This window comes from Aquarana catesbeiana, linkage group LG02 (assembly GCF_042186555.1).
Source record: "Aquarana catesbeiana isolate 2022-GZ linkage group LG02, ASM4218655v1, whole genome shotgun sequence".
Lineage (NCBI taxonomy): Eukaryota > Metazoa > Chordata > Amphibia > Anura > Ranidae > Aquarana > Aquarana catesbeiana.
In genome coordinates this window covers 699075961-699103831 of record NC_133325.1, presented here as the reverse complement: position 1 = coordinate 699103831, position 27871 = coordinate 699075961, and the positions used below count along the sequence as shown (strand labels likewise).

The 27871-nt window shown below is 46.2% G+C and overlaps 2 protein-coding genes across 3 annotated transcripts in view; one reads left to right on the top strand and one right to left on the bottom strand.

The window, feature by feature from the left end:
- Positions 1 to 16631, bottom strand: part of TTC19 (tetratricopeptide repeat domain 19) — a 101604-nt gene extending 84973 nt beyond the window's left edge. Inside the window, exons 1-2 of the mRNA XM_073616882.1 lie at positions 16333 to 16631; positions 7111 to 7199 (exon numbers count right to left, since the gene is read on the bottom strand). Of these exons, the coding sequence (XP_073472983.1) occupies positions 7111 to 7199; positions 16333 to 16561 (318 nt within the window). The 5' untranslated portion in view covers positions 16562 to 16631. The remainder of the gene's footprint in view (positions 1 to 7110; positions 7200 to 16332) is intronic.
- A 5882-nt stretch (positions 16632 to 22513) lies between these two features.
- LOC141130073 (uncharacterized) overlaps positions 22514 to 27871 on the top strand; it is a 102060-nt gene continuing 96702 nt past the window's right edge. For both annotated transcript variants that reach the window (XM_073618041.1, XM_073618039.1), the window contains exon 1: positions 22514 to 22633. In XM_073618041.1, coding sequence (XP_073474142.1) covers positions 22549 to 22633 — 85 coding nt within the window. In that variant the 5' untranslated portion in view covers positions 22514 to 22548. The remainder of the gene's footprint in view (positions 22634 to 27871) is intronic.

Genomic DNA, 27871 nt, shown 5'->3' with positions numbered 1-27871 from the left:
GGCTCTGTGGAGAAGGATATCCCCCCTCTTGTCCATCGGATCCTTAAGCGTACCCATATCATCAAACGCCAGGTCCGAGTTTTTTGAAACCTTTGAAAGAGGTGCGTCTAACTTGGGATTCTTATTCCATGGCTGCGCAGTGTCCTCATCAAAAGGAAACCTCCTTTTTAGGTTACTGGAGAAGAATGGTTTTCTCTCAGGATTATCCCATTCCAGTTTAATAGTATCAACCAAAGAACTATGAACTGGAAACACTCTTGATTTTCTCTTATGTAATCCTTTATACATAAGATCATGTTTGGATAACTGAACCTCTTCCTCTTTTAATTCAAGGGTAGTATAGATAGCCTTTAATAAGTCATCTACATCCTCCACAGATAACTTAAATCTTGAGCCTCGAGTGGATTCTCTATCTCTGGGCTCTGTATCTGACCCTGGTTCTTCCAGAGAAGAACGGGTAGATCTGACCTCAGCCTCAGAGTCTTCACTCTCTGCCTTCTGCGGAGTGCTTACTGACGCCTTCAGTGAAGACGGACTCTCTGCTGGAGTCTGGAGCTTGTCAATAAGCGTTCTAAAGGAACTGAAGGTGGACGCAAGCTCATCCCTAACAGAAGTAAGCATCTTCTGGCAAGAGGCAACCGGGTCATCCTTTACTAGGCCTTCTATACAGGTGCGACAAACTGCTTTGCTCCATGAGGAGCTCAATTTGTTTGCGCAAACCGCACATTTCCTTTTAAGTGGCTGCGCTTGGGCCTTGTCCTGAGTCTTGGTCTGCAAGACAAAATAAATGCCCCACAATGTAATTAAAGCCACACAATCACTCCGTAACACCACGTGCAGGAGGGAGGAAATGTGTCCCCTTACACCCACTACTACAGAGGGGGGAGGGGGAGGGAACACTCACAGGGATAGTAAGGTGGTGACAGAACACCCCAGGCTTACCTGTGAGGTGCTGGTGTTGGGAACTGCATCCGCTGCCTGTGCAGGTACTGCAGGAGGATCCATTCTGCCCCTCTTGGTCATCCACAGCCTGGCTGCTTAACACCAAGAAACACCAGCAGCCAGCGTTCTCTGTTCGCGCCGTTTATGAAGACTGGAACCTCGTCTCCGGCGCCCGATGATGATGTCATATGCCCCGGAAGTAACCCTCTCCAGGCACTTCCTGTGGGCCAGCTTGGAGCGCAATAGCTCCGCCCCCTCGAACGCTGTGGCTTCCTCCATTCCTTGCTCAGATCAGCCAGGCTGTCGGCAGGGAAGGACAACCGAAGCTCAGCTGAGCTAGAGTGCAATGCACTGCGCTAGGGGCACGACCTCACACCGGTCCTGGCCCTCTCCAGGCACTGAGGACAGAGAACAGCAACACAGCCAACCTCCCCAGCGGTGTGCTGCTTCTGGCAGAGGAAGAGGTAAGTGATATGCCCCAGAAAAAGGCCATACAAAGCCCCTGCTTATAAGGCCTATGGGAGCAGGTTCCATGAACATGTTACCCCCCGTCCGGAGGAAACACAAATAACTGACATGGGCCTGGAGGACCGCCCTTTTATCTGGTGGGGGTGACGTGTTTCCTGTCCTGGTAGGAGGAGCCCAAGGTCTCATGGGCTGTCCTGGAAGACGCTTGCAGAAATATCCACTAAAATCACATTTCGGCATAAATTTAGGCCAGAATGTATTCTGCTACATGTCTGTAAAAAAAAAAAAAAAAAAATCCCAATAAGTGTATATTGATTGGTTTGTGTGAAAGTTATAACGTCTACAAACGATGCTATATCTATCTATCTATAATTAATATAGATAGATAGATAGATAGATAGATAGATAGATAGATAGATAGATAGATAGATAGATAGATAGATAGATATAGAGAGTGTACATCAATTTTGATGTAGTGACGGCCAATCTCATTTCTTGGGACCCTTAACCACTTAACGACCGCCCACAGTAAATATACGCCATTACTTAGGCATTAAATACCCGTTTTATGGCAACAGATAGCTGCCATAACCCAGGTATCATTTACTTATCGTTTCTCTACAAGATAAAAAAAGTGGTCCCAGCCTTCCGGGGCTGAAGTGGTTAATGCATAAAAATGCATTAAGATAAAAAAACCTTCTGCCTTTACAACCCCTTTAAAGTCAAAATGTCTTCTTTTTTTACCTTTAAAAGGTAAATGAGAGATCTGGGTTTTTTTTGACCCCATATCCCTCAATAAAGAGGACTGTCATGCTTATTTCTATTACACTGGATGTTTACATTCCTTATAATAGGAATGAAAGTGATAAAATTAAATAAATAAAGGGACAGCGTAAAAAAAGGAAAATAATTAAGAAAAAAAAAAAATAATAATAATTTAAGCGCCCCATCCCTCCGTGCTTGCGTGCAGAAGCGAATGCATATGCAAGTCACGCCCATATATGTAAACAGTGTTAAAACCACACGTGAGGTATCGCCGCGATCGTTAGCGTGAGAGCAATAATTCTAGCGGAAGACCGCCTCTAACTCTGAACAGGTAACCTTAAAAAATATTAAAGCTTTGCCGTAGTTTGTCGCCATGCTTTAAATCATGGCATGTTAGGTATCAATTTACACGGCGCAACATCATCTTTCTTTTGTTTTTTTTTAATGCATTAAAGTGTATTTTTTGCAAAAACAGTGTGACATAAAATATTGCAACGATCGCCATTTTATGCTCTAGGGTCTCTGCTAAAAAATATATATATATATAAATATATATATATATATATATATATATATATATATATATGTTTGGGGGTTCTAAGTAGAGGTGCACCGTATGGAAATTTTGGTGCCGAAATCGAAGATGCAGGATTCACTTGGCTGAAAACCGAAAACACCTTCCTGTTGAAATGCATTGAAAACGCAGCAAGAACGCACCCGTTACATTTTTTATGTAGTTTTTGAGTCACGTGACCTATGAAGAACACACCATGAGCACAGTAAAATCGCTGCAAAATTGCAGCAAAATTGCGTGCATTTTCTGCTCCATTTTTAGCACCTTTTTCTCTTATCTCCAAAATGCCGATAACACCATTTTCGGCTGATATGTTTCAGTGGCTGAATCTTCGGTGCCTTTCTAGTTCTAAGTAATTTTCTAGAAAAAAAATACCAATTTAAACTTGCAAACAATAAGTTCCAGAAAAAGCATGATCTTCAAGTTGTTAAAATGCCAGCACAATACAAATGACCCCTTTTTGGAAAGTAGACAGTATGAGGCATTGCAAGTTTTTGAAGTTGTAATTTTTTGGAAAATGAAAAAATAAATAAAAAACGTTTTTCTTCCTTTCATGATTTTATTTTTTTCTATTACATACTGTCACCAGCGCAGTACAACATCATCATATGACTGGTGTAGCAGTGATCTGGGACACTGACTGGTGACAGTATGTTAAAAAAAAAATATATATGAAAAATTTTTACTAATTTTTCATTTATTTTTAAAACATACTTTAACATTGTAACAGCAAATGTTTTCAACTGTCATGAATAAGTTACATTTATGACAGCTGCGATTACTTAGTGATCTGTGAGGCTACAGCTAATCACCTGGTACAGGATGTTGTGATTGGCCCAGGTACCATGTGATAGCTATGGGCCAATCACAGCTCACTGGTATAGGAAGCAGAGCTGTTATTTGGCCTGTTCAAAATGTAATTGGTCTAGAATTCGCGTTTGGAGCTTAAGTACTGATGCTTTGGCCAGTGTGGGATCTAGCCTAAATTCACTTGTATCTGAATCTAGTTTTTCAGAAGCTTGTTAAAGTATGGCTTTCGATGAAGCTTTCAGTCTGTTTATGCGTGAGGAGAGAACGATGCGGACTTGTAGTTTAAATGCCTCCCAGACCATGCCCACTGAAGCTGTGCCCCTATTAGTGTTGAAATAAAACTGCTATTCCCCCTGAATGTCCTCCTGGTCTTTTAAGGCAGATAGCCAAAAGGGATGGAGACGCCATGTATGGGGTCCTGTGTGTGGGGCAATACGCAAGGTAGCCCAACAAGGAGCGTGGTCAGATAGGGATCTAGTATGGTAACCAGAGTCCGATAACATTGGTAGCAACACATCTGAAATTAATATAAAATCTATTCGGGACATAGTGGAGTGTGTCGCCGAAAAGCATGAAAAAATCTGAGTGTTCGGGTGTTTGTATCGCCACGTATCAGAAAGAAAATTAGTTCAGTAAACGCCCAAAACGAGTGGTATCAGGGATTTGACCTCTCTGACTCAGCTGTAATCTGTCTATTGTAGGGTTTAGGACCACATTAAAATCTCCTAACCAAATAGCAGGGATTGTGGGGTATTGTGCCATGTACAACAAGCCCTCGGTGACCAAGTTGAAGTTGTAAGGCGGGGGAATATAGAACGCCATAATTAGGTATTGTGAGCCACAAATAGTGCAATGCAAAAAAATGAACCTGCCCTGGGGGTCCGTCCGCACCGAAATAAGTCCAAATAGGGCTGTTTTAGCAATCAATATAGACACGCCCCTTGAGTAGGAAGTGTGCGTGGTATGATACGCCCATCCTATCCATGGGCGCTTCAACGCAAGTTGAAGCTGGCCTGTAATATGTGTTTCAAACAGTACTAATTATGCCTGCACGGTAGGACTTAAGACATCCAAAAATTGCGGTGTGTTTAAACTCGTCGCGGATTCCCCTGACGTTCCAAGTTAGGAACTTGATGTCAGCCATATTTATCAGGTAGATGCTTATGAGGAAACGGCTCGCAACCACTTCCCAGGACAGGTTCATCTATGTTCCATACAGTAGTATATAGAGTATTGCATCTCAACTTTAGGTGATATCGCATATACTTATCACTAATGCATTTCAGTGAATTATAACTCATGTTCTTTGAACTTAACTTGAACTTTTCCCTTTCCCCCCTCCCAGCCCTCAGCCTCCCAAACTTGGCTGGGGCATTATACCCAAAACCTGTGCGACTATTTTTAGATACCATATTAACTTTATAAACAAAAGTTGTGCGCACTAAACGTACCGTCACAAGCAGAGGCCTATCGGGCTACACCAGTGATAGTAAAACATACTACTGGTGGGGGCGAACAATCGCTGGAGATAAGCCCAGCAATGAGAGATATAGACGTTACAATTTGATACCACTTATTGGCTATATAAGCCCAGTCGATGGCCCAGGTGTGGTAAATAGCAGTTATAAACATCCTATGGAAATACTAAAGTCAACAAACAATTGGCAACCGAATGATAACTCCACTCACCCCCCTTCCCCCTTTTTGGGCTGTGTCAGTACTTGGGATATGTTGAAATGGGGAGGAAGGCAGGTTAACAGTAGGCCTCTTTTAGTGACATAAAGTCACTGATTGCAGAAGATCTGGTTTTGAGGTGACACAAAACAGGTCATGACGATCTGTGCAACGGAGTCTAAAGAATATACCCCGCTCGGAGGATTCATAAGTGAGTTGCTCTGGACCCCAAAGAGTACAATGTACACCGCACCATGCTCCACAATAAGTCTTGCAGGGGATCTAAAACAACGTAGATTCAGCAACTGTTAACCTGCATCCCTTTCGGGAGATGGAGGTTCTAAAAGGGGTACATTCTGCAGGCTGAGTGTCAAAGTGTGGAAGGGGGCACAGAGTCTCACCTATACATTTCGATGTGCAGAAATCACCTTCAGGAGGGTCGACTTTTTTCTGCATCCCGCTGATCCAGGCACCGGATCTTCAAAAAAATAAGCTCGATCCTCTCCCACTACGCGAAGACGGGCCGGGAAAAGCATGGCGTATTTTATATGGTGAGCTCTTAGGCGCCGTTTGACCTCCGTGAACCGGGCACTTTGTTTCTAAACCTCCGCGGAGAAGTCTGGAAATGCTGAAACAAATCCTGTTTGGAACGGAATATTTCCCTTGATTCTGGCTAGTGGGAGGTCCGCGTCTCGGTCTCTGAAGTTTAGTAACTTCGCGATGAACGTGTGTGGCGGAGCTCCTTCAGGCGGGCGGCATGCGGGCATACGGTGAGCACGTTCCACCACGAATGTGTCAGAGAAGGCCTCTCTGCCATACGTAGTTATCAGGAGTTTTTCCAAAAAAGTGGCCGGGTGGCCTTCTGAGCCCTCTGGCAGGCCAATGAAGCAAAAGTTGGATCTGCGGGCACGGTTTTCCAGGTCATCGTGCTTCTGTGCCAGTTGTTCTATTTGGCGCTTTAAATCCTCCTGGGAGTGCTGTAGGGGATATAGTGTATACTCCGCCCGACTAATTCTTGTCTCCGTCTCGGTGACCCGCTCCCGGAGTTTAGTCATGTCATGCCTTATTAGAGAAATATCCACCTTCACTTCCTCCAGCTTAGTCGTCAGGGTGGATTGACACAGAGATATAGCTTCCAATACCTTCGCTGTGTCTGCTGCCTCATGTTCTGTATAAGGAGCTGTGTGCGCTGGTGAAGAGGCGCCATCTTGCCCCTCGAGGTCCCGCTCCGTTCTCCGGTATCTATCCAGGGACGAGGAGGCTGTGTTGTTACTCTTTGGCGGAGACATACCGCAGCGGTTGTAGCAGACTTCGGTCGCACAAATGTAGGGCTAAAAGACAGTTTTTAGGTCTCAGGATATCGTGTGCAGGATCTACCACGAGCGGAGCTCTGATCACTCATGTCCTATCTCATTGCTGTCCAGGCCACGCCCCCAAAGCAGAGTTGATATTAATGGGAATTTAAGATGAGCTCAGGAGTGTTCGCAAACAGCATGTGCAGAGCCCGCCAGGAAGTCGGCACTGCACAGCGTTAGTCACAGGCAGTGAGACATTTCCCTGAGCTCATCCTTTATGGGAATCATTCGTAAAAGCCTGAAGGCCAATTTGCTATCATGCACAGCTGCACCAGATTTTGCACTCCCGTTTTAATAAATCAACCCCAATGTGTAGCCGATTTTACTACCTATCTTCAGTCCCAAAAAACATTTTTAAAAAACACGATAATATTGTGTCCTGATGATTTCCCTTTCATGTGTATAACTCAGGGAAGTGTGGATGCATGAAAGTGTGCATACATAAATTAACATGTATCACAATCACATACAGGTATATTGTAGTCAAAATATAAGGTCTGCTACCCCTAAATTCAATCTTACCTTGGCCTTCTTCAACAGGTAAACTATCTGTTGTTCCGACTCGGAAAGGTCTTCATCCTCCTCGTGAAGTTTAGAGAAAATAGAAAATGCTGAAAGTCAGAAGTAAAACCAACAGTTAGGATTGGAATCACATGGAAATTCTTTATCTGCTCCTTATATCTTCATGCTAAAAAAATAATGAGTGGTTCTTCCTTTAGTCCAGTGGTCTCCAAAATGCAGCTCTTTGCTTGCTTTTATCCGGTCCTTGGGGCACCATTTCATCCACTGATACCAACAATGGGGCATAATTCCCCTCACTAACAGCAATCAAGGGGCACAATTTCTCCCAATGACACCAATGGCCGGGCACAATTCTTCCCAAGAACACCAACGATGGAACACAATTCCTCCCAATGAGACTAAGAATGAGGCCCAATTACTCCGATCTGACACTAACATCACCAATAACACTAATACAGTGATAATACTATACACTGTCACTGTACTAATGACACCGGCTGGAAATGGGTTAACATCTCTGTAATCAAAGGGTTAAATGTGTGCGTAACAAGTGTTAGCCCTCGTTCACATTGGAGCGATTTGTCATGCGATTTGACAGGTCAAATTGCATGACAAGTTGCAGCCTACTGCTGGCAATAGCACCGTTCCAATTGGTGTAAGACAACTTTGCGGCGCTGAACTGATTTGCAAAAGTAGTTCCAGCACTACTTTTGGTGACTTCAGTAGACATCTGTGCATGAAACCGCACAAATGCCTTTCAAGACATACCTGAAGTCGCACTGAAATTCTGCGATTTCAGATGAAGTTGCATGATTTCAAAGCCGTGTTCAATGTGAATGAGGGCTCAATGTGTTTATTATGTGCCACTTTTTACTTAAAATCTCTTTGTTTTTTCTCCCTGCTTTGCCAGAAATGTACAGGTACGTCGCTGTGCCTGTAGGAGCCACCCGTCCGCAGTACAATGTGGGCAGATGATAGGATTGCCACCTCTTCCCTTTAAACCCAAACACATATTAATTACACAGATTCTGTGGCTGATTAAGGCGTTTAAAGCCCTCATTCACACGAGGCGGACTCCGCTTCCACGGAGTCCGCCGGCTCAGCGGGAGGTCTCTCCTTTGATCTCCCCTGAGCCAGCGGATGACAGGTCCCTCTCTGCTCACTGAGTGGGGAGGCACTTGTCAGGCGCCGCTGCTGCCTATGGAGGGATCGGATGAAAACGGACAGCATGTCCGTTTTCATCAGATCTCACCCGATCCGATAGCGACGGATCTGGACGTAGGGCCATCCGTCTGCTTTTTGCAGATCGAACCGGGTCGGATGACATCCGTCGCTCCATAGGCTAACATGGAGCGCCCGTTCAGGTCCACCGTCAAAACTGACAGGCGGACCTAAACGGTCCGATCGTGTGAAAGGGGCCAAAGAGATGAGATGGCAACCCTAACAGATGGTCCTAACGAAGTTAAAGTTCCATTCGCATTTGTCATTTTGGGATTTCGGGCAGAATCAATGCGAATCAAATTGCACTGCAATCGCAAAACTCGTGTTCAGGTGCCATTCATTTTTAGTCCTGCTCCTTTTTGGGCAACAACCTTCATGTGTTGCGGCCTGCCACAATAATTGTGAGGAAAAACTGCAACACATTTAGGTGCCATTGAAATAAATGGTACCCGAACATGCGTTTTGAAACTGCAGTGCAATTTTAGATCGCAGGCAATTTGCAGCGATTCTGCCCGAGACCCTAAAAACGCCAAATGTGAATGGAGCCTAATTCCTTTTCTTTGTCCAGCTCTTCTGCCATTCTCCGTCGGGATTACTTGTGTTCAGGCATACCCCACTTTTTTTTTTTAATTAACAATGTTTTATTGATTAACTGGTGCATACATGCAATACTTGCTGTAACATACAAACTTGACAACATGTACATATATTATTCCACAATCTATACGTATGCTGAATAGTACATTGTGCTTATTCTGCGAAAATATTCAGTATTCATACATAGAATTTTAGTGGCTATGCAATAAGATATATTTTCGAGGAAACATTCCAAACTAAAATTGGTTGCATTATACACAGGTATCAGGTTCTTGAAGCCAGCGATCCCATATCTTATTGTACTTAGTAGGACAGCCTCTATTAATATATATACATTTCTTATACGGCAGGGTGTTATTCACTTCGACCTTCCATTCCACTAGTTTAGGAGATGTTTGTCTCATCCATTTTTTGGCTATAATCTTTCTTGCTGCAAAGAGTGTTTCATGGAGAAATGTTTTTGTGTATTTGTCAATTGTATCTGAGATTATACCTAAAAGACACTGTTTTGGATCTAGTGCTAGGGGTGAGCCCATTGTATCATGAAGGAATGTCACAATTTGTTCCCACAGACCTTGAATCTTAGGACATGTCCATATCAGGTGGAAAAAGGTGCCAGTCTCCTTCCCACACATCAGGCATGTGGTGGATTGTGTGCGTTTATATCTTGCCACTCTGAGGGGTGTAAAATATGCCCTATGAATGATATAAAGCTGCGACAGGCGATCTGATAATTTGGGGGACACCTCCCTACAAGACTCCAGTGCCTCACCCCACTCCTCATCCTCTATTGGTCCCACATCTCTTTCCCATCTTGGTTTAAGGGCATATGCTATTCTAGTACACACAGGGGTTAAGAGCATGTTATAAAAAGCTTAAATCAATTTCTGTGGGTCTGTATTCTTGATTACTGCCATTAGAATATTAGGTGTAGGGCTTGGGAGGGAATCAGGAAACTGTGATTTTGCCGCATGGCGGACTTGTAGGAATCTAAAGAACATCTGATTTGGAATTGTGAATTCTGCTTTAAGTGAATCAAAAGTTTTTAGATGTCCGTCTTTTAATAAGTGGTGCAGATAAAATATTCCCTGTATAGACCATATGAATGTGTCTTGTATTTTGTTGAATTCAGGAAGATTCTTATTGTGCCATACTGGCGTGTAATCATTGAACTGTGGGATTTCAAGTTTAGAGGTAGCCAAGTCCCAAATTTTCCTGTAGTGATATAACATAGAGAATCTATTGTCCCCTAATTCCGACCCTCCCGAGCCTGATGCTATTGCATATATCGAGTCCTTAGTTTGTTGTGCCCACCTTGGACATTGGAGCGTGAGAAACCTCTCACTATCCGTTTTATCCAAATGAAAAAGTTGTGACAACTGTGATGCAATGTAATATAGGTTAAAGTCTGGGACAGCTGTGCCACCGAGGTCAGTCTGATTTTTGAGAGTTTGCCATGCCAGTTTATGTCTGCCAACGCCCCACACGAATGGCTTAAGGAGGGACTCTAAAGATTTAAAGTGCTTCAAGGGTAGGTAAACCGGAGAGTGCCATAGAACATATAGAATTTTAGGGAGTAAGATCATTTTTATTAAATTTATGCGGCCCCAAGTCCCAAGTGGGAGTTTGGACCAAACCCGGATTTTGTTTTTAACCATGGAGATTAGAGGGTCTATGTTTAGGGATACGTAATCTGCAGGGGATCTGGATATACGGATCCCTAAATATTTGATAACATCAACTCTCTGAAGTGGTAGTCTAGCCTGGGATTCTGGGGGTGGGAAGCTATCAATTGGTAGAATTTGCGACTTATCCCAATTGATTTTCAATCCCGAAAATGTTTCAAATTGTTCGATCGTATGGAGTGCGGTACATAGAGATGGGCCCGGATTCGCCAAATACAATAGCGTGTCGTCGGCATACATGCTGATTTTTTCGATTAGAGAGCCCAGTCTTAGGCCTCTAATCTCTGGGTTCATTCGAATGGCTATCGCCAGGGGTTCTGCTGCAAGGGCATACAATAATGGGGACAAGGGGCAACCCTGTCTCGTACCCCTGCTGAGGTCAAACGTCTGAGATGACCATCCATTAGCCACCACACTGGCCCTAGGTGCCTGGTATAGCAATTGAACCCATTTGATAAATTTCGGACCAAAACCATAGCCCTCCAGACATCTCCAAAGGTACCTCCACTCCACCGAGTCGAAGGCTTTTGCTGTGTCTAAGGTTACCACTAATCGTGTGCCAACCTCCTCGTGTGTAGCCTGTAAGTTTATATAAAGTTTTCTGAGATTAAACGAGGTGTTGCGACCAGGCATAAAACCTGCCTGGTCTGTATGTATTAGTGATAAAATAACCTGATTAAGCCTAATAGATAGCACTTTGGCGAGTATTTTAATATCAACCTGTAAAAGGGATATTGGGCGATAGGACTCCGGGTATCCTGGATCTTTTCCTGGTTTGGGGATGAGGACTATTATTGCCTCAGTCATAGATGGGGGTAAAGTCCCAGTCTCAAAAAGGTGATTTTAAAAGGTTAACAATTTGGGTGTTAAGATTTTGCTGTATTGCGAATAAAACTCAATTGGGAGTCCGTCTGATCCTGGGGATTTAGACCTGGCAAAACTGGCAATGGCAATTGTAATTTTGTCTGTAGTGAGGGGTGCCTCTAACAGGTCTATCTGTTCCTCTGTTAGCTGTGGGAAAACCACCTTCTCAAGAAAGGTGGACATTGATTGTGTTTCAGTAGGAGCTGTCCTTTTATACAAGTCAGTAAAGAAATCCCTGAAGATAGATGTAACACTAGGTGGGTCTGTAATTTGTCCCCCTCCATTGCCATGCAGCGTGATCACCACAGGGGGCCTATCTTCACTGTGCACTAAGTAAGCCAACAACTTGCCCGCCTTTTCCCCGTACTCAAACATTTTTTGTCTGGAGAAAAAGAGTTTTTGTCTGGCTTTCTGATATTGTAACTGGGTAACTACTCTGGTTTGTAATTTTAGCAGATCCGCATTTACAGGGGTTGGAGTGGTAGCAAAGTCTTTTTCAGCAGAGGATAAGTCCTCCAGCGCTTTACCGAGGGCACTGGAGGAAGTTGTCTTGATTTTATTAATAGTACTAATTAACGTGGAGCGAGCGAATAGTTTAAAGGAGTCCCAGACTGCAGAGGGTGATGCTGACTTATCGTTCTCTATAAAGTAAAGTTTCCATTTATCCGTGAGCTCATCATCCTCTGGTAGAAGAGAGAGCCAAAATGGGTTTAAACGCCAAGACCGTGTTGGTTTTTCTATAGGGATACTTAACGTTATCCAATAAGGACTGTGATCTGAGAGTGTTCTGGGGCAGAATACCGCCTCTAACAGTCTTGGTATTAGTCTATGGGAAATGAATATAAAGTCTATGCGGGACATGGTATTGTGAGAGGATGAGAAACACGAGTATGATTTAGTCTGTGGGAACTTGTGACGCCATGTATCTGTTAAGTGGAAGGTGGATATAAGCTTAGAAAACCTAGTTTCATTGGGAGTGTTAGGGGTGAGCGGAGCGAGCTGTAGTCTATCCAAGGTCGGGTTTAGTGTGGTATTAAAATCACCTAGCCAAACTGCAGATATATCAGGGTGGCGGGTCATGAATGAAAATCCTTCTTTAATTATGGAGATGTTAAATGGGGGTGATACATAGAAAGCCAATATAAGTATGGGTTCTCCATATAATTTAGCTAGAATAAATATATAACGCCCCTGTGGATCAGTGGTTAATTCACACAATTCAAAATGAACCGATTTGGCTATCAAGATTGAGACTCCCCTGGAATGGGATGTATGGGTAGAATGGTATGCCCACCCCACCCATGGTCGGCGAAGTGCCATCTGGATGCTCCCCTCAACATGGGTCTCTACCAAGACTGTCACATCAGCACGCTGTTTCTTAAGGAATGTGAAGACTGCCGCGCGCTTAAATTTCTCGCGCATGCCCCTCACATTCCATGTAAGAAATTTTAGGGATGCCATTGATAGAACCTTTTGGAATCTAAGAAAACAGTTATGTTAAGTAATTTATTCCTTATGTATGAAACATGTAGGTTACTAGCATGTAAATCCTGTTGCATTAACCCTATAGCACATATTACATATAAATACTCATATGAGTGCAGCATTCGAAGCATTACCTGTTGTCTACAATCAGTGTGCACAATCAAATTAAACCAAGTTATAAACAGATGAACTCCCCCCCCCCTCCCTGCCCTACACTGTCCCAAACTGGTGTGGGCATATTCCCTCAACTTGTATCCAACTGGGAAACATTCCAACTGTGAGGTTACATGGGAAATGCAGTACAATTGGCTAAAGCTCCGGGTTTGGAGTAAAGTAAGAGATGTCATCCATAGTATTAATACTAGATATAGTACGGTTTCTCCATCTCCTTGTTTCCAATTGAATGTATCTAGTATGTTCCAGAAATAGTTCCAGTTATCATGGTGCTGCTTCCCAGTGGTGTGTGGGGTAAAGTCTCGCTGCACGATGCATGTTACTGGTAGGACTTCTGCTCTTCCGGAGCCCCGGAAAGTAAGTGGACTCCCATACTATAAAGTCCAGAACTTGTGTTTTATATCCACGCTAGCTTGTGAAGGATTCCTTATCTTGTTCAAAACTTTCTTTTTTTTGCGGGTAGTAAGGAACTGTTTACATTCCCAAGTAGGCGGCAACAGAAAAGGGTTTCATACGGCAGCAGGGGACAATGCAGTCATATGACTGTGGTCAATCAACTCTTTCAGGAATGGCGCGTGGTTCCAACCAGGAGATCACCTCTTCAGGATCTTCAAAAAAGAGCGCACGTCCGTCATGTTCTATACGGAGGCGGGCTGGAAAGAGCATGGAGTATTTGTATTGTAAATTCCTCAGCCTGCGCTTGGCCTCTGTAAAGCTCTGCCGACGGCGCTGTACCTCCGCTGAAAAATCTGGAAAAATGGCAACTTTGACATTACCTACTGGGATATTGCCTTTCTCTCTTGCCATCCTCAGGGCTGTATCTCGATCTTTGTAATTGAGAAGTTTCGCTATGAAAGTGCGAGGAGGGGCTCCCTGCAGCGGGGGTCTGGCTGGCATACGATGTGGCCGCTCCACCGCAAACATAGTGGAAAAGGCCTCTCTCCCGTAGGTGTTGATCAGTAGTTGTTCGAGGAACGTGGTTGTGTCTTTGCCCTCAGTCCCCTCGGGCAGACCGATCAGGCGTATGTTACATCTTCTCAGCCTATTCTCCATATCATCCTGTTTGGTGAGGAGTTGGTGTATTTGCCTTTGTACGCGGTCTGAGGATGTTTGTAGAGGTGGAATGGCATCTTCAACCGTGCTAAGTCTGGTCTCAGCTTCCCTCACTCTATCTCTGAGCTTTTGAAAATCTTGCCTGATGAGGGAAATATCCATCTTGACTTCCTCAATTTGTGCTGTGAGGGAAGTTCTACAGAGGGTGATTGCTTCAAGTAATTTGTCAGTATCACTGGTTGTTCGTTCGCTCCCCTCTGCCTTCCCGGAGGCCCCATCTTCCTCCATATCTTCTTTATCATATCGGCGGTATTGGTCGAGTTTCGCCGCCGCTGCCTTCTGTGCTTTGGTTGGTGACATACTTGGGGGGTCCAGTGAATTACTAGATGGGTCCCCAATATTGTTACGGCGGATTTAGTAGCCTGTGAGAGAGGAAGGAGTGCTGGCTAGCGTCACAGAGCCCCCAAGGCACCCGGGAAGGAAGTCTGCTTCTGTGTGGCAAGTGCGGACTGGGTTGCGGTACTATATGGGGTAGCAGTGGTCCAGATGCACAGTGCAGATTGTAGGGGTTCCCCAAGGGGAAAGTTTTTCCCCCCCAGAACGAATTGAAAAGGCAGCAGTATGGAAGTGTAGCACAGGCCGGGTCTGTGAGTGTGCTAAGATGGCCGCCGGCCTCAGTGTGTAGGCCGAAGCCTCAGTCTTGCCTAAATGCGGCCGCCGCTCCTGCAGGGGTATTCGGGGCCAGAGGAAGTCTGTATATGAGGGGATTGATATAGTGTAGATCCCCCAGGAGGTTTTTTCCTTAATCAAGCAGCGGCAGGCACAGCTATTTCAGTGGGGGCTGGGTGTAGAGGTGTACCAAGATGGCCGCGGACCTCCGGGAGTAGGCCGAAGCCGCGGACTTGCCTGAGGCCGGCCGCCGTGTAGAAGATCGCCGCTCCGTTCGGGCCGCCGTTCGTCCCGCTGCTGAAATGGACAGCTCAGCGTGTGGTGGATGTTCTGGGGATGTTAATCCAGTATATGGTGTGGTATGGGATGTCCAGGATTAATTACAGCAGGAGTAATGGACGGAGCTCAGGAGATGCACGTCCTACTCCATGCTGTGTCAGGCCACGCCCAGGCATACCCCACTTTTAGGTACACAATGGGACCAGAGCATGTATGTAAAACGAAAATGTACTTAATGTGAAGCAATACCTTTTATCACTTCTTAATGCATGTACTGCATTGCAATAGTCATAACTGATTACCTAGGCAAGCTGGCCGACCCCAAAATCAGATAAACCGGGAGCAGCGCCATGTCAAGCTGACCAAGATTTCCCATAGACCCCAATGTGTCCGTACATGCGAGTGTACGTAAAGTGACTGTACATAAAGCAGGGTACGCCTGTAATATCCCAGGAGGATGCAGGAGTAGGACTTACACCAACCAATAAGTGTACATAACAAGTGTGATCAGGGGCTGGATGCCTGGGCACAGCAGAGACCAGCCAGTGTCTTGCCGAGAAAGTTCCCCTGGTGGACAAGGACCCCCCTGTACAGCGCATGCGCTGCGCTTGTGCAGTACAAACGACTACGGAGCCTCCAAAAGTCTCCGAACTTGAACAGCTGATCGTCAGCTCTACACGGCGCCTGCGCACTGAGTCCAGGTTCAAGCCCCACCATCCAAGTGGACATAGAATTAGAATAAAACTATGCCAAGCGAAGCAAGGCCGTGCCCGAAGCGTGGCGAGCCCGCGAGGGGCCCTGTTACAGGCGCCGTGTACAGCTGACTCACAGCTGTTCAGCTCCGGCTATTTTCGGCGGCTCGTACTGCGCAAGCACTGCGCCTGCGCAGTACAGGGGATGTCCTTATTCGCCGGGGGAACTTTCTCAACAGAACGACCGGCTTCTGATGATGGAGGTGGTCACATGACCTTGAACAGGTCATGTGACAGTTCTCCTATCTATGAACGTTCTATGCAGCTTGCACATAGCAGGACAATGCTGTCTCCATGGTATAAATGACATACATAGCCTGCACTGTATTCCCATTGACTTCCTGTATACAGGGGCCCTACACAAACGTAACTCCAATTCATTTTACAGCAGCCTGTCATATACAATTATGGTCAGCAGAGGGCCACACCCAGACCGCGCTCACCTGCGGCACTCATTAGGATGAAGGGAGGGCGCAGGCTGCTGTCACGTGATCCTGCCCGTCTACCTGCGCTCATCGCACACAGAGGTGAGCCCTTGCTGTACCAGCTTGGTACACCCCGTGCTCGCGTTCCTCCCCATCTCCTGCTGGCAGTCTGTACACAGCGCAGAGCTGCTCCCCGTATGGCAGTCCTGGACAAATTCCCCAAACTCCACACCGTTCTGACACTCATCGTCCTGGACGCTTCTGGTTGCACGTGACCACCAGACTAGTCATGTGATCAGGGAGCCAATGCAAAGTTCTGCATAAGCGATGCGCATGCGGCCATCTTGAGTCAGGGAAAGGTCTCAGGCTCACACCATGGAACATATCATTTTAATTATCTGGCGCAGAAAAGTGTCCAGACCTGTGCATTGGCTTCACTGAGAAACATGACAAGGGCAGATTCATTGTACCTGTGTGCTTTATTTCTGCATTCAGATATCATGGTGTTAGCCAGAAAACATTGCAGGCACGGTTCACCTTCATCAAACAACTGCCGAAGAAATGTAGATAAAAACAAACTGGGCAGCTTTGACCAAAGTTGAATAATGCACCTGCTAAAGGTGTAGGCCATTTATGTACCTCCTGAAGCCTGACTGGAAAACTCCCAGGGCGTTGTTAAAAGACATTTACATAGCTCCCAACTGTCCCTGATTTTGGGGGACTGTCCCTGATTTGGAGCAATGTCCCTCTTTCCCCCTCATTTGTCCCTCATTTTGGTCTGATCTATATAGTTGTATATACAATGCACTTTTTATCTTTCAAAAAGTGATTTCCAGTGCTAAACATTTCATCCAATTTCTAAATTGCTGCATTTGTAAATGTTAAAAGCCAAAATAAAGGAATTGTAGTGGTAAAAAAAAAGTCTCTTGTGCATTTGATTAACTTTTTTTTTGTTAATTCTCCTTTAAGGGTGTGTGGCAGGGGGTGTGTCCTATGCCTACATACATTTGCTAGCAGTTGCCCCTCATTCCCATCACAAAATGTTGGGAGGTATGCACTTAGCTGTTGCTGTTCACCATCACAGGAGTGAGCTCTTTCTCTTGATTCAAACCCCCTCACATGCTCTTTCTCCTCTGATGCAGTAGCTCTGAGCAGTAACAGCTGGGACTGTCTTGGTAACATCCCAGGAGATTTCCAGTCAGACTTCAGGAGGTACGTAAATGGCCTACACTTATAGCAAGGGCATTATTCAATTTTAGTCGCAGCTGCACAGTTTGTGTTTTATCTACAGACACCCCTTACCTGCATAGGCAGTTTTTTAGTAAAGGTGAACTAATCCTTTAACCACTTGTCTACAGGGCACTTTCACCCCCTTCCTGCTCAGGCCAATTTTCAGCTTTCAGCAGTGTCGCACTTTGAATGACAAGTGCGCGGTCATGCTACACTGTGCCCATATGAATTTTTTTTATTTTTTTTTTACACAAATAGAGCTTTCTTTTAATGATATTTAATCACCACTGGGTTTTTTATTTCTTTGCTAAACAAATGAAAAAAGACAAAAAATTTTGAAAAAACGTAATGTTTTTCATAGTTTGTTATACAATTTTGCAAACAGGTAATTTTTCTCACTGATGTCTGCTGATGAGGCGGCACTGATGGACACTGATTATATGGCACTGATGGGCACTAGTGGGCACTGATAGGTGACTCTGACGAGGAGGCACTGATTGGCAGCACTGGTGGGCACTAATTGGCAGAATGGGTGGGCACTGATAGGCAGCACTGTTGGGACTGCACTGATAATCAGGACATGGATAATCAGTGCCCAGATTATCAGTGTAGATGTCTCTTTCACACAAGCCAGTTATCAGCTTTCCTCTTCCCACGCTGTCAGCACAAGGAAGGGAATGCTGTTAACCGGCTTGTGTTTACATTGTGATCAGCTGTGATTGGACACAGCTGATCATGTGGTAAAGAGCCGCTGATTGTCTCTTTACCCCGATCTGTGATCAACTATGTCCGTAGGACACAGTGATCACAGTGCGCGCCGTAGCGGGCACATGGCGAGTGCGATCACGGGAGGACATCATAGGACTCCCTCCCAGAACTAGCTGCTGTAGCTATACATCGACTATAGTGTTGTTGGCAAGTGGTTAAAGCTGAATTTTAGGTATGGCAGCCTTTACATAGTTACATTGATCCAGCTTAGCCCAATGTAAGTATGTATGTGGGATCCTAGTGGAAGCCGGAAATCACTGTAGTAGACAGTGCTAATACAGTGATCCTCACGGTCATCCAGGTCCCATGCCAAGCGGCTGCCTTTCTACATTCTGAACACAGGTGACCACTCGCTCAGACCGGGCGCCATTCAGGAAACACTTTGCATTTCCTCAATGGATAGAAAGTGTTTTCTGATTGGACAAGGTGGGTAGTGACATCAAAATCTCCAATTCATCCAATCAGAGAAAACTTTGCAGCCAGTGAGAAAATACTAACGGATCTCTGAATGGCTCCAGTGCCGAGCAGCCAACCTCCATTGTTCACAATGCATGGGATTTGGAAGCCAGGGACAATCACTGTAGTAATGATGTCTACTACAGAGGTTTCCAGCTTCCATGGGGATCCCACAGGTATGGCACATACGTACTGTATGTTGGACCAATGTAACCGTGTAAAAATTGCCATACCTGGAATTCTGCTTTAGACCCTTTCACACTGAGCCGCCCTGGGCATCAGCGGTAAAACAGCGCTATTTTTAGCGGCGCTGTTTGGTCGCTAACGGGGCGTTTCAACCCCCCCCCCCCGCTAGCGGCTGAAAAGGGGTTAAATCCGTCCTCAAAACGCTGCTGCAGCTGCGCTTTGCCGGTGGTATAGCAGTGCTGCCCCATTGTTTTCAATAGAGCGGTGAGTTCACCGCTGCTAATGCGCTCCAAAGAAGCTGCTGGCAGGACTTTTTCTGACGCCCTGGAGAGACAGGAGCCGCTGTTTCAGGGTGCTTTGCAGGCCCTATTTTTAGCGCTATAGCGCCTGCAAAGCGCCTCAGTGTGAAAGGGGCCTTAATTGCCCATTTAGAGCTACAGTATCTCACAAAAGTACACCTCTCACATTTTTGTAAATATTTTATTATATCTTTTCATGTGACAACACTGAAGAAATGACACTTTGCTACAATGTAAAGTAGTGAGTGTACAGCTTGTATAACAGTGTAAATTTGCTGTCCCCTCAAAATAACTCAACAGACAGCCATTAATGTCTAAACCGCTGGCAACAAAAGTGAGCACACCCCTATGTGAAAATGTCCAAATTGGGACCAATTAGCCATTTTCCCTCCCTGGTGCCATATGACTCATTAGTGTTACAAGGTCTCAGGTGTGAATGGGGAGCAGGTGTGTTAAATTGGGTGTTATCGCTCTCACTCTCTCATAATGGTGTCAGAAACCATGAATCAGACCGAGACAGAAGTACAGTTAAAACACACTAATAATAATAAATAGAACACACATAGTCAAAGTTCGGTAACTGGGACGGATAGTCAGACAAGCCAGAAAGTCAGGAACCAAGGAATCAGCGTAGTGGAACAGCAAGCAGGATCTGGAGCCAGAAGGAATTTCAGCAAAGCAAATCTTTAAAAGGAGCGCAGGAGAAAGTCTCTGTTATGTTGACCAAGGCTAAGGCAGAGATCATCTGGGCTCAGGGGGCGTGGCCAAGCAGGGAATGGAATAGGACATGCAGAAGCTAGCTCCACCGAGTATCCTGACGAATCCTTCTCACATCACCACAATCCTGCCTCACAGAGACCTGGGTCCTAGCGCATTGTTTTCCCCTACCTACCTGCTATCCACGGAGGTAGATATTTCCAGGCCCATGATGTCCAGACGCAGCCCGGCCTCACGAACGGCGCCGGACATCCCCGGCCATGATGGTGGCCTGCCGCCCCGCACAGCAAAGGAGGCAGCCCAACGCCTCTTCGGCATTAATCTGGTCCACAGAGATCACTCCTGATGCCTGATCCTGAGGAAACACTGATGGAGGAGGCCATGGGATCGCTGGATGGGATCCCTCCCCAGCTTGCAGGCATCATGGCCTCCACAACTGTGAGTACACTCCCACATACATCTAATATGGTGCCCACATCTCAACAGAATGACACTGATCCTGAGCCCAGGCTGAGAGATATTCTTGCTGTGGTCACATTATGCAGTTCTTTCATAGCAGCACTAACGGGGAAAGTGAAAGGCATGAAAGAAGACATCTCTCTCATACGGCATGACATGCAAAAGCTGCGAGAACGCACTTCTGCTTTAGAGGGCCGTCTGAGTACATTGGAGAATGAATGGCAGCCCATTCAGAGAGATGTCCAGCATGTAACTTCAGTGGCGTCCGCTAACGCAGCCTGCTTAGAGGACATGGAGAACCGCCTGCGCAGAAATAACCTGCGGGCGGTGGGTATCCCTGAAAGAGCAGAGGGCAAGAACCCAGTGGCTTTTATTGAAACCTGGCTAAAGGACACATTCGCCAGTGATGCATTTTCTCCTATGTTTGCGGTTGAAAGGGCCCACTGAGTCCCCTCGTGGCCACCGTCACAGGGAGCCCTACCGTGTCCCTTCCTATTTCGTTTGCTGAACTACAAGGACCGGGATGCCATCCTGAGTAATGCTAGAACAGCCGGAAAGGGCTGAGGGCCCTTAATGTTCAATATTTTATGTTGTATCCTGCAAAGCTGAAAGTGATTGCCAATGGCACTTCGCATTTCTTTGAAAATCCTTCTGCGGCTATGCACTGGCTGGATAGAGAAGAGCGAGCCCTAGCACAATGCCCTGCATAGGTCAAATATTATTCCTCTTTTGTTGCACTTTGTTCAAGTGGTGCTCTGTTGAGATATAATCTCTTTTCATCATGGCGGAGATGGTTTTCCATACTATTTGTTTCTCCCCTTCTGCACGTCACCTTTGCACGCCTGTACCCTGGCATCAGTGGGATACTGATGTCATTTCTACTGGTGCAAAGTTTGAACAAACTTCATGCCCCTCAGGCTACACAAGAGCCCCCGGCACGGAGTCCTGAGAGGACTGAAACCCCCGAGAGGTTGGGGACTACTTTGGTTATGTGTGGCCCTGTTTGTTTACTTTAAGGATACACATTTTTCTTTTTCCCTCTGCAAGTATAACCCTCTTCTTCCTTCAGGTGGGACATTTTTCTGAATGTTTACTGATATTATTACCTGTATCCTCCAAAAGATGGTGTAAAGTGCAGGGTTTGGTATTTGTGGCAACATGGGCAGGCTGGGATGCATGCTATATACGAAGGGTATTCGTGTATAACATGAGTAGCAGACTGGTGATACCTTGTGTGATGGTGGGCCCCTCGGCCCTTAGCTTTACATCTCAAACTGACTGGGAATGGCGAATCAAGGTGCTAAAGGGCTAATGCTCCTCTCATGGAATATAAGGGGACTAGGGGACAAAACCAATTGGAGTGCAATGTTTAAATTTCTCTAGGCTGCAGCCACACTTGATCTGTCTCCAGGAGACGCATCTGCGGCCTGATTCGATCCGTCTGTTGCGATTGCACAAATATCCTACACAGTTCCACTCAGTGCACTCCTCCTATTCCAGGGGGGGGTTAGTGTGCTGGTTTCTGGGGGGATCTCTTTTGAGTGCTTGCGGAGGATTGACGGGGACAGCAGATTTGTGTTTTTATTATGTAAGCTTAATGAATTTTTGTGTATTGTGGCAGCCATGTATGTTCCTCCCCCATACTCCTCGGACCCTCTCAAGAAATTGGCCCAGTTCATGGCCCTATACCCCAATTAGGGGTGTGGAATTTAATCGCTGCATCGATGCATCGCGATTCGGGGGTCCCCGATGCGGCATCGATGCAAGCCCCCCTAAACATCGATGTCGGGTGTGACGTCATCCCGACTTGCCCCGCCCCTCCCGGAAGTGTACTCCAAGCGTTTTTTGTCAAAATGGCTTTTGCTATTAAATTCAATAGTAATCCATTCAGTGGTGATCGCTGTATGTGTTTTTTTTAAAAATATATGTAGCTTCATACCTCGTTTTTAGTTGTGTATATAACTGTATATCCGGCGTACATGTGACTGCTCGGTCCGGCCCGCCCCTCTCCTCTCTGTCCCTCCTGACCGCAGCCCCACCCGCCTCTCTTATGATCTGATAGCTACAGTTGGTGGGCGGGGCTGAGAACTCCCACTGACATCAGGAGAATCAGAGAGACATGAGACAGAGGAGAGAGATGCGGACCGGACTGAGCAGTCACATGACCGGCTTATACAGTTTTACACACAGACTAAAAAAACGAGGTATGATGCATATATTTAAAAAAAAAACACACACAGCGATCACCACTTAATGGATTACAATTGTATTTATTAACAAAAGCCATTTTGACAAAGACACAGTTATTTATATTTACACAGACAAAAATAAGATATGCAGCTGCATAAATTTTAAAATGCAGATACAGCAGTGGGCACTTAATGGATTTTAACTGCATTTTTTTTACCACACAGGTATTTTATCAGCTGTATGTAGAGTACAAGTGTGTTTGTATTCTACTTACACTGTCTCCTACATGTGCTGTGTGACATTATTTCTCTGCCCCCCTCCCAGTTTGCACATTCCACTGTGTTAACTCCTAGTGTGCTGGAAGGTGCAAACAGGGGAGCCCAGAGAAATGTCACAGAGACAGTAGAGGAACTTCACGGGGCTGTTTGTCAGTTGTGGATTGTAATCCCTCCTGACCTTCCAGCAGCCGTGTGTGTGAATTCCTGTACCTTGTTGTGCACCAGATTAGTGCACTACGTAAAGTGGAGTTCCACCCGTTTTTTTAGTTTATTAAAAGTCAGCAGCTACAAAAAGTGTAGCTGCTGACTTTTAATAATCAGACATTCACCTGTCCCATGGTCCATCGATGCGGCCGCACGGAGCCTCGCTCCTCTCCCTCTCCTCGGCGCCGTCATATCTACTGTGGGCAGTGACACCCGCCTGTGACAGCTTATGGCTTCACAGCCGGGCGCAGACTGCACGAGCCGCACTGCGCTCTGCCATTGGCCAGCCCATCTTCTGGGACCCAGAAGATCGCTGGCAGGGAGGGGCCGCCTAGTAAATTTATTGTTTATTAAAAGTCAGCAGCTACAAAAAAAGTGTATCTTCTGACTTTTAATAAAAAGACACTCACCTGTCCCACAATCCAGCGACGTGGCCACCCAAACCCTCCATTCTCTCCCCTGCCTGTCCACGGCGCTGGCAATACTACTGTGGGCATCCGGCTGTGACAGCTTGCAGCTTCACAGCCGGGTGCGGGCAATCTTCTGGGAACTGTGATGTGTCCCAGAAGATTGCAGGGAAGAAGGGCCGCCTAGGCAGCCCAAGCGGAAGTGGGAGCTCGTCGGTAATCGTGATGCATCGTGATGCATTGCGGAATCGAATCGAATCGAATCGTTGACCAGATAATCGTAATCGAATCGTGAGACCAGTGAAGATGCGCAGCCCTAACCCCAATGTACCTGTCCTCGCCCTGGGGGACTTCAATAATGTCCTAGACACACAACTGGACAGATTATCCTTAAACCCTCGACCGACTGGTCAGTCCACTGGTAGAACCAGATTTGCATCCTTGTTGGTTGAACTTGGTTTGAGAGATGTGTGGAGGGAGAGACATCCAGCGGTCAAATGCTATTCATGTCACGCAGCCTCTCATGGAGGCCTTTCGCGCATAGACCTGGGCTTGGGTAATGTCCCCCTTATGCAGAGGGTGCTAGATGCAGCTTATGAACCCCGATTGCTTTCTGACCATTCTCCCTTTTGGGTACAGATAGATGTCATGGCTCAGGAGGTTCGTCCCCTCTGGAAGATTAATCCATTCTGGCTGACACTGATGCCAACATTGGATGGGATTGCTAGTGCCTTGGGGGGGGGGTTCCTAAGTTTCAACAGGGGCTCTGCGAGGGTGGCTGTTGTCTGGGATTCTCTCAAAGCGTTCCTGAGGGGATGTCTAATTCGAGAGATTACTGGTGTGAAGAGGAGGTCAGGAGAATGGGAATCCAGAATCAGGGAAGTGGTCACAGACCCCTCCCAAAAGAATAGAGAGGCATGGATTGAGGCCCAATCATTATACAATTCTGTGCTGTTATCGGCAGCTGAGAAGAGGAGATTTTTCTTACAACAAGAGTATTATGAGGAGGGAGAGAATACGGGCCACCTTCTTGCATTGTTAGCTAGGGAACAAAGAGACACGGCGTCCATTCTGGCCATTAAGTCGGGGACAGGGGAGACTCACACCCTTGGGGCGGACATACTGCAGGTATTTCATCAATTTTACACAGATTTATACTCCTCTAGGGTTGCGGCCAGCTCCTTTGAGCTGGAGTCATTCCTACGGGACTGTACCTTCCCTCAAGTCTCAGAAGCTGATAGGACCATGCGGAGTGTTCCGATCACCATGGAGGACTTGACAGAGGCCCTTCAGGGGGCTAAGAAACATAAATCTCCGGGCTCGGACGGCTTACCCGATGAGGTTTATCTGGCATCCTCCTTCTACAGCTGCTGCAGGCTTTTTCTGCGGCAGAGGAGGGGTGTCTACCTGATAGTATGCAAGAGGCCATCATAGTTGTGATACTCAAACCGGGGAAGGACAAGCTCCTACCGGAATCATACAGACCCATATCCCTCTTGAATTTGGATGTTAAACTCCTGGCACTGGTACTGGCGAACAGACTGTCCAAAGTGATTGGGGGACTCTTGCACAAAGACCAATCCGGGTTTATAGGAGGCAGGACAAATTACTATTGCCGAATCATTTAGATATTTGGGGGTCGTGGTGACTCCAGACACTTCCAAACACATTGAACTAAATTTGAGTTCCTTATTGGATATACGAAGAGAAAAGTCCCTTAGCTGGTGCAAGCTCCCCCTATCGGTCATCGGGAGAGTAAACTTAATAAAAATGATCTGGACCCCACAACTGCTGTATGTCTTTAAGAATTCCCCCATGTGGATCTCTAATAAATGGTTCAAGAGAATAGATACACAGAAGCGAGACCTCATTTGGAAACGGAAAGGAGCCAGAATTAGTTTAACTACCCTACAATATAGTAAAGGTAGAGGAGGTCTAGCGGTACCGCATCCCAAACTATATTTTTGGCCTCTCAAATGCAGCAGCTCACAGGGTGGGAGAGTGATGAAGTCTTGGATAATCCCATAGTCCGTCTAGTGGTCCGAACCAACCCTGACTTGAAAGCCAGCTCCCATCTGGAAATGGATCTTCCTGATTTGCCCCCGAACTCACCGACGGCGGGTCTCCTTAGAAAAGTGTGGGGGGCAGTCCGGGAGGCACTGAAGGTTGAGGGCTCCTTAGGATTCACCCCTCTGTGGGATAATCCAAGATACCCAGAACTCAATAAACTAGAGGGATTCACCCTATGGAAACGTAAAAGGATTTGGTTTTTCTCACAGGTATATGTAGGAAATGTATTGAAATCTTTTGTACAACTTTGCTTAAAATTTACACTCTCCACTAGATGTTTCTTTCAGGATTTACAATTCCGACACGCCCTACTGGCTCAGGGTCAGGTGACCTCCCTGTCGGTGACCTCCTCCCCGCTTCTAACGGAACTATTTCATGCGACCGTCAGAAAAGGACAGATTTCCACAATCTATTCAGCATTGTTGCTCTCCATTCAGGACCATGCATCCTTGCAATGTAGAGCTAAATGTAGGCCACAGACATCGGAGAGATTGATGGTGATCAATGGGACATGGCATTGGAATCAATCCCGATTGTCTTCATTTCGGCCTCCCACAGGTTATTGCAGCTGTTTATTCTGGATGAAAACAAAACTGTTTGCATGGGACTTGATGGATACACCCCTATGCCCAAAATGTAAAAATTCACCAGGGGGACCTCATCCACATGCTGTAGCGATGTCCAAAGCTCAATAGGTATTGGACTGAGGTCACACAGACCGTATCCCGGTTGGAGCAGGTACCGGTGCCCTCCACCCCTCTGGTGTGTCTATTGAGTTTGATTGATGAGGAGATGTACCAGAGTGGAATGTACACTATGATCACTAGACTGATATACCTGGCTAGAAAACTTATAGCCAGACATTGGATGGTGCCTACTGTACCAACGGGGAAGCAATGGATTGTATATGTGAACTCACTCTTGATCAGGGAACAACTGGCATATCGCCATAGAAATGCCGTGAAAAATTTTGAAGCTGTCTGGCAGCCATGGATGTCTGATCCAGCTCTTGCCCCCCCCACAATTAGTAATGGATAGATTGCTAGGACTTTAATAAAGAAAAGTGTGAAGCAAATGGAGGGAGGGGTTGAAAGGAGAGGGGAAGGGAAAACAGTTAGTGTTAGGTTTGGTGTGTTAAATGCTTGTTATAGTAAAATCCGCTAGCAAAAAGAAAGAAAAAGACAGTGTTTAACGAAAGTGCTAAAAGTTTCCTTTAACAGTTATGGAATGGAGGCTGTCCCCAACCTGGTAGGAAGGCGCAGACAGGCGTCTGCGGTCAGCATGGAGTCTGTACCTAGCATGTCGCAAAGCCTCCTTACCCTGAAGAAAGGGTAACCGGAACCAGGGGCTTATCCTTCTGTATAATTGGGGACAAAACAACGCCACCTAAGGTCTGTCCATGACAGGACCTCAAGGTTCGGGCGTTCCCTGGATGGGTAGGACCTGCCTGGCTACAATAAAGGCATAATCTCTGCCTCCACATAAGGGCTCTCTCATCCGCAGAGAGACGTGTGAAACCCAAGTGCATGGGTTCACCTTTACTGACCGACTCGGTACCAGGAGGAGGCATGGGAGGTGAGGGAGGCAAGGGTGGGACGGCAAAGCTCGGAGAAAAATGTACAGGAGGCTTCCGCAAGCACTCCTTTAAAAGAGAGTCTTTCTCTGAGTCTGGAGTCAGTGAGGATGGCAAACGTGATCAACTTCTCCAGATCAGTGGGTATATCTCCGGGTGCTACCTCATCCTTGATGGTATCCGAAAGACCATGAGAAAAAGCAGCCACGAGGGCCTCATTGTTCCAAGCAACCTCTGCTGCCAGAGTACGGAATTCAATGGCGTAATTGGCAATAGTTCTCGTACTCTGATGGACATGAAGCACTTGGCAGAAGAAGCAGACTGTGCGGGAACATCAAATACCCTTTTAAAGTGTCAGGGCTCGGCTCAGCCCTTCCTTCTCAAAGCTGGCCGCTCAACTGTCGGTTAATTGCCAGCTCCTATCTCCCCACAGTGACTCACCTGACTCACCTATCTCTCCACAGTGACTCACCTTGATGATATCCTGCTCGTCAGTCCTGCCTACTTAAGCCGTCCAGTCCAGATGTTGGCTGCCTTCGCCTTGGTCACATCTCTAGAGACGCTCTCCAGTGTTCCTGTTAAAGAATTGCTTGCCTGACATTCCTTCTGGCTCCAGATCCTGCTTGCTGTTCTACTACGTTCATCTCTGGCTCCTTGATGTTTTGGCTTGTCTGACTATCCGTTCCGGTTCCTGAACTCTGGCTATGTTTTACTCTGTTT